The sequence below is a fragment of the Lissotriton vulgaris genome, unplaced genomic scaffold, assembly GCF_964263255.1.
Source record: "Lissotriton vulgaris unplaced genomic scaffold, aLisVul1.2 SCAFFOLD_2501, whole genome shotgun sequence".
NCBI classification, from domain to species: Eukaryota; Metazoa; Chordata; class Amphibia; order Caudata; family Salamandridae; genus Lissotriton; species Lissotriton vulgaris.
In genome coordinates, this window is record NW_028254508.1 from 314,904 (window position 1) to 326,357 (window position 11,454).

General features: G+C 37.8%; 1 protein-coding gene across 1 annotated transcript in view; it reads left to right on the forward strand.

Moving 5' to 3' along the window:
* Positions 1-11,023, forward strand: part of LOC147659515 (uncharacterized) — a 63,641-nt gene extending 52,618 nt beyond the window's left edge. The window contains exons 3-6 of the mRNA XM_086951682.1: positions 1,400-1,558; positions 4,877-5,005; positions 5,104-5,196; positions 10,462-11,023. Of these exons, the coding sequence (XP_086807808.1) occupies positions 1,526-1,558; positions 4,877-5,005; positions 5,104-5,196; positions 10,462-10,608 (402 nt within the window). The 5' untranslated portion in view covers positions 1,400-1,525 and the 3' untranslated portion in view covers positions 10,609-11,023. The remainder of the gene's footprint in view (positions 1-1,399; positions 1,559-4,876; positions 5,006-5,103; positions 5,197-10,461) is intronic.
* Positions 11,024-11,454: the final 431 nt, after the last annotated feature.

Genomic DNA, 11,454 nt, shown 5'->3' on the forward strand with positions numbered 1-11,454 from the left:
GAATACATGTGTACACAGCTGGTGCTACAGGGGATTTACATACCACCTGATAGTTAAGTGGCATAGCAGGGTGCCTTTGGCCCTATTGTGTGAATGCTAATGGGCCCCCAGACCACTGCAGATAGGTGGGAATATCCTTCATTATGCAGGATGCAGTGGGCGCCACCGGCCAATGGCCCTGGTGCCACCGCACCTGCTGCGCCATTGGCAGAATGCTAGCTCATGTGAGAGGCTTATGTCAATCCTGCTCAGACAACCAGCCTCTTTATTCGTGTGGGATAATTCATGTGACATTACATTGCTCACTAGTGCCTGTTTAATTGAAGTGTGTAGTGTAATATCACAAGCAAAAGTACAGTAAAGTATCACACCTTGGAGAGCAATAGGCCCTACTTATTATCCATGGGGGATATATTTACTCTTACTCTGCCAGCTGCTGCCGCCTATACGTAACGAGTAGTTAACAGGTGCAATATACCACACCTAATCTCGCTGCTGAGTGAAGTAGAAACACCTTCATTACTTAGGCACTCTCAACACACAAACATCACAAAGAACACAGGTGACAACACACGAGTGCTATTTCATTCAAAATAAGCATTTACATCTATGTATTGCCTTTGTTAATGTTTATTCTTTATTTTAGTGTCCCCTCCCACGAGTTCTGTCACCTGCTGCACTGGTGCAGCAGGAGCATTGACACCATAGCTCAGTGTGTGATAGTTCACCCTTATTTATTTATTTTCAACAAAACAGGAGGTGGGTGTGGTAATTTCAGTTCTTACATTAAAAGCCAAGAAAGCGGAGATAAAATTATCTCCCTATTACCAAGCTGTCGCTAACACCAGTTAGCGACAGCTAATAGGAGATAGCGGCCATCTTGGAACCCGCTTTGCATGTCAGTGATATTTATCACTAATGACATGCAAAGTGGGCGTGCCAAGATGTTAGCGACTGGAAACAGTCGCTAACATCGCTATCTCCTATTACCAACTTTTTTAGATATTAGTGCAAAGCAAGGAATATCTCCAAAAGCGAACACCTTTCCAGGAGCTGTTCTTAGCCATGTTATCCAATGGGAGTTTGATAACATGGCTAAGAGAATTAGCTTGGTAATGCATGAATATCGCTGACTTTTCAGCCATATTCATGCATTGCGGCCATTTTTTATCGCATTTGCGATAAACCTTGGTAATACCAAGGTTTATCTGCGATAAAAATCGCCGCCGCCCGGCGATACATTTTTTGTCTCTAACCAAGCATTAGCGATAATTATCGCTATTGCTTGTGAATATGCCCCTCAATGCCTGGAAAAGTGATGTAAAAGATGGACATTGTATTTTAAAAATGTTATAGTGACTGTAGTAAATGTGTTCTCAAAATATATTTGCATCAACAGGTCACTATATCCCAAAGAACACAAACTAGAATGGATAGAGTGCGAAAAGTGCAAACAGTGGTTACATTCAGACTGTGCAGATGTGCCAATTACAGAACAGTTTGTTGACACTCCATTTTATTGCGGATGCCACAAAAAATTTCCAATCGCATTGGACAGGTAAATATACAGTTTAATATTGAATATATGTAATTATTTAACCTGCTTATTGAAATTGAAGGTGCAAAACTATGAGTCACAGTAAACTTGGATTATAGAAAAGGTAGTTTGTACTGCATACCTACACATTTATATTTAATGAATGATTCAAGTGATATCTTTACTGTTCCTATTACCATTTTTGCATGGTGAAATCCATAATAAATGATTAGGTGTAGATATATCTTCCTATATAATTGAACAATACATTGAAGGAAAATATGAGCAATGGAAACTTCGGAAAAGTAAGTAGTGATACTTGAAATTCCCACATTTGAAGTACAATCGAAGTCACCAGTTGAGGTTAAAGAAGAAACATTATGATTAATAGTTGAGGTTTAGAGGTAGGATGTTCTGCGAAAAGTAAAACATGCAAGACGTTGAGGCTAAAAACTGTTAGGTAGGACAATTGCTACATTTAAACAAACTTAAATGTATGCACATAAATTATTTGACAATCAGCAGCATTCGAGAATTACTCACATGAATCTATAAGTGACATAATTGGTATTGTGTATTCTTAGAAATCTTCCTAGCTTTTAGAAACGTTAGTCAATACTTCACAATAAACAAGTCTTTATGAGATGATTTATTTTCCTTTTATAAAAAAAAGAGCACTATGTAATTCACAACAAGAAAATATTATATTTAAATTTTGTCACATAATTATTGAATTTGTGGTTAAGAAATGCACAAGAAGAATTCCAAAAATTCTGAATCTGTTGATGGCATTGATTGTAATGATGTTGAATTTTTAAAATATGGTCATAATTGAAAATATTAAAAAAAGATTTTATGGGATAGGCATTATTGTTTTAAAAATAATACTTAATAAGTATTACTGTAAAAAGACTCATACATAGACATTAATTATATTCAATGGTTATGTTTTTCAAAATAAAAGGTTAAATTGTCAGACAATCGAATAATATGAATTTATTAATTTGTAGGCTTAAAAAAACCTTGGAAGACAGAAGCATTGTGAATTTACTTACTGAAGATGAGATAAAGGCTCGTATAAAATAATGAGTATTTCTATGATTTTTACATTTTGTGCGTTTAAAACATGTATTCATTAACACCAATGTACTGAAGGGAAATACCTTCAGCAACTATATGTATTATGTTCAAGAGCCATGACATAAAGGAAGGTGGCATGTTGTTTGAAAATTTGTAAAAAGGTTGAAAAAACTTATCTTTATTCATTTCTATCTTCTCTGAAAAAATGTTTTTATTACTTACTTTATTAAGTAATTATGTACCTTCTAGTGATATAGCAACTTTTTAAAAAAAAACCTTTTTACTTAATGACATAGTTTGGTCATATGCATTTTTAAATTAGTTGACTGTGTTCTCTCAATTTAATATACTAAGGCTTCAAAATGAGAACCTGGCGATAATTATTAGCGGAACATGTGGATAGGGGTTAAGTATATAGCAATGTAATTGATTCTTAAAATAAATCGAGGCCTGAGATAATTGAAGAAAAAATTAGTAACTAAATAAGGAAATAATGTGAAGTACTTTGGTGAATATCATAAAAGAGCATGTTTTTGACTCATGAAGTAATAAACAAAATGTACTACAAGACCCAGAGTTAAAAAGGTTTGATGCAAGCCCATGGTCACAAATTACACGTCTATTTAGAATCAATATTTAGTAATATTAATATAGTACTAATAACAATCTATAAAATGCTATTTAGTGTGTTAGCCTTGCACTTTGTATCAGTACATTGAGTGTGACCCACATGTCGATATTTCATTTATGTGCCTACTAAGAGAGTGTCGGGTGGGATTTCGTAGGGGTGGAGGGTGGGACCGGTTGTGAACGGGGTTTGTTAGTTTGTTCCAGTACATCGACAAAATGAAAAATCGAATTCACTATGTTTCTATATATGCTTGGAGCAACCGCATACATGTACCAACGGAATTTACACTGAGATTATATGAATGAAGTTGTATGCTATTACTGCTCTCAAAACTATGCTAATAAACAGATTTAAAAAAAAAAAATGCTATTTACAAACATAATTGTCGACTGTAACCTAACCTATTCTTTCCTCTGGGGAGGTCTCTGTCCAACTGCGGAGGGTGCATCAACTGTCATACAGTGTAAATGTATGAGAAATTTGAGATATTACTGAATGATTCTATTACGTTGTGTAATCATTAATATAGTAACATACCATGCAGGATGTCTACAAATAGCAACATTTTTAAATTGTAATTAGTATCTGGGTGCCTGGTGAAATTTCATTTATATTCCTTCAACACAGCTTATATGAGCAGTTACTAACTTAGATTGAGTTACAACAAATTTAATATGTGTATATTAAACATAAAAGTGACTCCTACTTAACAGAAAATATAAAGGAGACAATTGGTATATAGTTGCGACCTCCTTGGCTGAGGAGTGAGTGGGGTAAAATTAAACTTACATTTCCACCGTCCGGGTCCAGCATATTCTCTGCTCCTGACCCTGGCAGTAACATGAACCAAAATCAGGCAGTCAGAGTCCCTTCAATAAAGCAATCATAGTACTCCAAGCAGCATTTTGATTGTTGCAGATGCCGCCAAGCCAGCGGCTTATAGAGAGGCCATGTTCTACATGCTGCCTTGCAGCATGCATGGAGCAGGACAGAGTGTGCATGACTAGTTTGGGTAGCCCCAGGGGGCTGAAAAAACAGTCTTTGCACATTAAGTAGTGCTCAGGCACACCGCTCCTCCCCTTCCTTTTGCAGAGCCCACTCCGCCCACCCATCCGCAGGCAAAAAAACATAAATTGATAATAAAACAAAGCTATTACCATTTTATGTTTCTGCTTCTAGAACTGTGTGAAAGCAGTAAGGCAAGACTACTCCTCCCTAGTAGAGGAGCTCCCTCTGTTAAAGTAAGCATACATTTTCATCAGGACTGATACACAAAACCTTTGATATGATTATATGTAGAATGTTTCTGCAAAATACCTGGTTTACTCTTGAGTTACATGTATAAGTTGTCTTACTCCTAACGTACTCCATGTGTGTGAAAGTCAAGAGTAACTTAGTTCTTTATTTTTTGAGCTTGTGCTCATATTAAAGAAAGTTGATTTTTTACAAGTCTTTTCAATAAGTACAATGAAGTAGAGCTGACTGTATTTATAATGTATAGTTGGTTAGTTAAAGACAGCTGACAACAAAACTTTAGGACATTCTCTGCTACTTGCCAAATGATAATACGGTCAAATTTGAGAAACATTGATTTGTCTAATTGTTGATTTGTGTTTTATCGTTAATAGGAACATGCAAACAATATTATAAAGGGTAAAAAGAAATCAAATAGAATGTTCCTTTTCTCAGACCCTACATTTATGTCGAAATTAAAACAAGAATTAAATAGGAGGATGACAATATTCAATGAAAATGATGTGAGTAAAGTATTATCTTTATCAACCACACTTTGTAATTGAATTATTATATGAAACAACGTCGCTAATACCAATACTATAACTATTTTGTATTGCAGGCAAGAAGTCTAACGGAACAAATAAAGAAAGTTCTAAATTTTTCAATAATTAGCCGAAACACATCACTCATGATTGATGTGTTATTACCAGAGGTGAGAGTTTTCGGTAATGAAATGATCACTGCTTTTCTAAATTGTGAATTTAAGAAACGAAATAAATAATTTAAAAGTGTGTTTAAAACTTATTTGTGGTTAAGTATAAGAAATATAATTAAATGCATATAAAATGCAAATAAAAAGTAGTTACATTGTTAGCCCACACAAATGACAAATCTGAGGTGAAGAAGTTGATTTTAAGATGGGAAACGTTAGATTTTATAGCACCTCATGAAATGCAGACGTGTGAATTAAATAACGCATTAACATGTGGATTGAATTGCACCTTCATAAGCATTGTGCAAATTGTTTATATTTTTATTTACTGACAGAAATGTCATAAAATCTACATAAGAAAGTAAGATTAATACAATGAGAAGATATGAACGACTGAAGATGATATAATGGAGAACGGGACCGCCCGCCATAAGGGCGGGGGTCCAGTTGGGGGAATTAGGATGTGCCCGCCGCAGTGGCGGGCACACCCTTCAATTGTGCCCGCCGCAGTGGCGGGCACACCCTTCAATTTTAGCATTGTGGCGAGAGGCCTAGCCTGCTCGGGAAGAAGGGGCAGAACTTTACGCAACATGCGAAGCAGCATCATGCACGTGGACGTGATCTTGTTCACGTGCATGTCCAGCTGCAAATAGGGCCAAATATAACCACCAGGTTGCGAGCCGACTCGGCGGCTGACACAGTCTCGGGGAACAACGGGGGCCAGAAGTTCGCCGGGAGAACACGAGGAACCCGGTCCGAGGAGCAGTACAGTACCTCAGTCTTGGTACTGTTAAACTGCAACGAGTTAGAACTGAGCCAGTCAGCTGTGGCTGACATGTATCGATGGAAAGTCTCCAGTGGGACCGCGTTCTTCCCTTCCAGCAAAAAGACCAACTGGGCATCAATCACATAATTAAATGCCGAGATACCAAATGATTTAATTAGTTGGACCAGAGGGCGGAGGTAAAGGTTAAAGAGTATAGGGCTGATGGCCGAGCCCTGTGGCACCCCATGCCCCACTCTCCACACCTCCGAGCTGAAAGGTGGTAACGCCACCACCTGCTGCCGGTTGTCCCTTGCACTTGCCGTGACACCACACTCCTCCAGCCTCCTGATAAGGGTAGGATGGCTGACCGTTTCGAACGCGGCCAACATGTCGAGCAGCACCAAAAAGGCTGCCCGACCACTGTCGACCCGCGACCGCAAGTTGTCAAGCACGGTCACCAGCGCGGATTCCGTCCCATGTGCTGGGCGAAAGCCAAACTGTGCCTCATCAAACCAGATGTTTTCTTCCAGGAAGCCAGACAAGGAGCGGGTCACTAACTTCTCCATGATCTTAATGGGGAAGGGAAGAAAGGAAATGGGTCGGTAATTAGACAAGCAGGCGGGGTCCAAGGTGGATTTCTTAAGGAGAGGTGATACCACTGCCAGTTTCCAGCACTCCGGGAACGTTGCAGTATCAAACGACTATAGACAGATGAAGTACAAGGGCTGGAAAAGTTCGTCCTGAAACACCTTCCAAAATTTAGGAGGGAGTAGATCAAGCGGGGAGCCAGATGACACCGTCTGTGCCAGACTACAGAACTCCTCAAAGTAGGGGATGGGAAAGCAGCTCAGCTGGGGTTGACTGGACACAACGTCTGGAGCTCCCAAGCTGAGAGCAAGACCCCTCAGCTGGGATCGACTGGACGAGTCCGCCGGAGATACCAAACTGAGGGCATGACCACTCAGGATGTGTCGACTGGACGACACATCCGGAACTCCCAAACTGAGGGCAGGGCCACTCAGCCGGGGTCGACGGGGCGGTACGTCCAGAGCTCACAAACTGAGGGCAGGGCCACCCGGCTGGGGTCGACTGGGAGGCAAGTCCGGAGCTCCCAAACCGAGAGCAGGACCACACAGCTGGGGTCGACTGGGCGAGGTTTAACTGCCGCAGGGCGTTTGTATACCAGGGGCTCGACCGATTCAGCCTGCCCCTTGACCTACGGAGTGGCGCTACCTTGTCCAAAGAGTTCGAGATGGACTGACACAAGGTGGTATAGCTCTCTTCCACTGAGTCACTCAAACTGAAGTTGCCCGGTAGTAGTCTGGGCAGAGGCGAGGCTTTTAGGAGTCGAGACCAAGGTCTGCCCAACTTAGCCTGTCTAGATGCAGCTTCCACCGAGGAGTGATCCCCCAAATAGAGGGAGAAAGCAACCATCGAATGATCCATCCAGTATTGACACAAGATGTCATCCACCGACACAAGTTGGGTGTCTGCGAAAACTAGGTCCAGAACGTGGCCCTTCCGATGTGTGGCTGACCGGACCAGCTGTTGCAGCTGGATGTCATTGCAGGCTTGGGACAGAGTGGAAAGCGCACTGTCCAGCGGGCCACCCGACCACAGGTTAAAATCCCCTAAGACCACTAGCTTAGAGGGGGTGTTAGAGAGGTCGTAAATCAGGTCAATGAAGTCAGGGAGGGAAGGTACATTGCCAGGCGGACGGTAGCACAAAACGCCCGAGCAAAAAGTCTTCTCGTGATTTTTAAGAGAAAACCCCATCAATTCAAAGCCCGACACCTCTCTAATCTTAAGCTGGGAGAGAGCTAGCGTGTCTCAATAAATTAATCCAATCCCACCACCCCGGTTCTTCACACGAGGGGTATGGTTGATTTTAAACCCTGGAGGCTAGGCCAAAAACCAAGTTCAACCTCACAGTCCTCCCGCGTCCAGGTTTCCGTTCGAACCTGAACATCGAGCCCCGCGGACTCGATGAGGAAGGCGATGTCCGTGTGGTGCTTACAAAGGGACCGGACATTAAGCAGCCCATAGGAGAGGTGACAAGACATCTGAGAGGTGAATCTACATCTGAGATTGCTTTTTATGCATGTATGCTGTCATTGAGCATGGGGCTGTGAAAAAATGCCTTGAAATTTAAGAGGGATAAAACACATCTTCTGACTTAGAACCTTTGTCAATAACTGAAAATAGTAATTGATGCGCTTCTAATTTGAAATGGGCTTCTACACTGGCACTTAATCTGATATAGCACTGTCTTTCTTCATTAAATTTTAGTTGACTTTCTAAAAGCAAGTAAATTTAAATTTAGTGTCCTGTTTTTTCTTTTTGGCTTGCAAACCTGGGTATGAAACATAGTGCTACCATTCTTTCTCGGGTAAACTAATGCAATGCACTACATTTGGCTTCTTTCTTAAATGTTTGGCCCTGTTTGCAACATGTTCAGAAAAGGGCAGTTAAGATTCCACTTGCTGTAAATTGACACAACACGGTCACCCAGACATAGTCCACAGTTTACACTGTCTAGCATTAACTAAGATAAAATCCAAACCAATCTTTAATATCGGCTGATGCCCTGTAACTGGCTGTTCCTCAAATTAAGTTTGCGCGTAAGGGAAGGAGATCATTAGCTTTTCAGAACCAACGAGGTATGTAAGACCATTGCACCTGCAGGTTGAGCACAATAACCTACAAATATTTAAGTTTCCGAAAACTGGTATGTTCAAAAAAGTAGTTGTGTCTATAGTCCAAGGCATTCTTTATTGTATATATTTTGTACAAATAGTTTTTCTCTACTAAAAAGGCACAAGCATCTTTCTGAAAAATGTCAAAGTAAAGATTATATACTTTTATTTGTGACTATTGACAGGTAATTAGTACTAAATTGATGCAAAGAGTTTACATTTATATGTAATATTTAGCAAATATTTATTTAAAACAATTTTTATAAGGTTTACTTACCTGTTCCCACCCTAAAACCCAGGGATGCTAATTTGCATTAGCTATCCGGCAAATGCCAAGTCACTCCTTTGAATTTGAAAAGTGTGAAAACTTCTCACAGTGCAGTAAAAACGGACTTGCATGACCTTTTGTGATTACTGACAATTTTGTTGGTATTATGTTTACAATGGCATAATAAAGTTTAATACAGCTTTAATAAAGGCTTCCCCAAAGTAATTATTGGATAATGGAAGCTTTAAATGTCATATTGTTAGTAATCATGCTATATTTGTGGCCATTTATATCATATTTATGACTAATCTTGGAATAATAATGTCTATGACTGACATGTTGTGAACGATGTTATCATTATGATGGACATACATTGAAAAGTTGTGTACCTGACAAAACAGTGGGCTTCCTTGAATAAAGTAGTCATCTTGAGCATTATTGAATAAAAATCTGGCATGTGAAAAACTAAACCTGGTCAGGCCAAGCAGAAAGTTTTAATGAGATTAGTTCGCATTATGAGAATCACAAGCGGGCAAATAGGGGTTATACTTGAAAAAAAATTCTGAATTAAAAATGTAGTTTACTTTTATGCCAAAACATTATTTAATTTGAGTGTGTTTAACCGTTATAAGATGTTCATATTAAAAAAGAAATATAATGCATTGTTATTGAAAGGGATGAAACTATGAGTTGGTGTTTAGCCATCTTCTGTGATCAGGTGGCCAATATGAATATTTGGGCACGTGGTGCATGAAAATGTGGTTATACACTTATAAAGGTATTGGGAAAGTTTCCAAAAACATAAATGTGCACAAATTATTTACCCCTTCTCTTTACAAGACATACCTTAGAATTTGTGATTATTATGATAACTGCCAATAATTCATTACATGTCACCTAAATAACATTTCATCTAAAACATATATCATTGCATAAAATAATATAAATTAAAATGTGCTATTTAACAGTGTATGCACATTAACCTGAAAGTATGTAGGGTTCGATTATTTAGCCAACGATGGTAAAACATTGAAAATTAAAATAACCAGGCATTTTCCATTCAGAAACACAAAAGGCAAACGGATGTCCTTGTATGTTTAAATTGGGTGTAATCAGACAACTTGTAACAGGTTCAAAACTTTAGGTAGGAAGGGTAATACTAAATATAGAAATGATGAAAGACAACAAAAGATAAGCAATATTTAAAATCTGAAATAGTTGTACATTTAAATGTGTCTTTTCGTATAACATGAATTAAAAATGTTTGCAAGAAAAGAATAAAAATTAAGAAGCTTATCTTATTACAAAAAGCTAATTTGCAACATTTATTTTGCATGAAAGTTTTGAAAACAGAAAATAAGTGTACACACTTAACACCTGCTTCTTAATACATCTTAAAAATGTATAGTTCTGAAAAATAAAATAAAATTGGAAAGTAATTATTGTATGGAATGTTTATATGGTATGATTACTTTCCATGTAAGCTTTAAAGCTAAAAGTATGTTGCTTTAAAAGTCAATTTTTTCTCTTTGCAGATGACAATCAAAATTCTACAAAAACATGAAGATTTAAATAGATATGAAGCAGAACTTGTACTGATGAGAGGGGACTTCCTAGACTCCAATGCGGATGAAGTAGATGATGAGACATTTGAAAAATTGAAAATGGGTGCACTGAAATAATTTTTTTTAATGATTGTCTTGTTTATTAAAGTGAAAAATTTAATTGTAATTTTTTGACAAATGGAGTAAATTATTACATGTAACTTTAATAAAAAAAAATTTAAAATATTTATTGACTAAAATACAATATGTATAACTGTTTACTGAGGTTCAATTATAAATAAAAGCTTTAAAAGTTGAGTTTTTTTAGTAATGAGATAAAAATACTATGAAGATATTGTCTGTGATGCCTATTGTGATTATGCTTCATTTCAACATAGAATATTTATAAACAATTAAAACAAAGATCTTGTAACCATAAACAATAAGAATTGCATTGAACATCATTTTTGATTTGATGAACATAGAAATTAAAATGAATACCAGATTGTGCAATGTTATCATTAGGATTCTACATCAACTACAATTTCATATTATTACTAATTGAAAATACTATTAATCTAGAATGCACTGAATTGCTGTATATATATGTTCAAAAAAGCTGGCAAATAAACCTAATGTCTGTCAAAATTTAAAAGAACAACAAATGTAGTGGACTTTATGGAAATAAACAGTGCAGTGTAAAAAAAGAACCTGCGATTTATCTTCAGGAGTTTTACATCTTTTGCATTACATATACCCAAAGTCTTACCCTATCGGTTACTGTTGGGTGTACTACTCTATACGTTAAACATGCCTCACAGTTAAGATGAGCCTGTGCTCCTATTTTCAATACGATGAAATTGATTGATTTTATTTTGGCATATTTAACCTTACTTCTAAGCCCCTAGTGTTGTGCACAAATTGTACACAAGGCCTTCAAGTTAAATGTCACTGTTGGACTGCAGCACTGTGTTTCCCATCCAC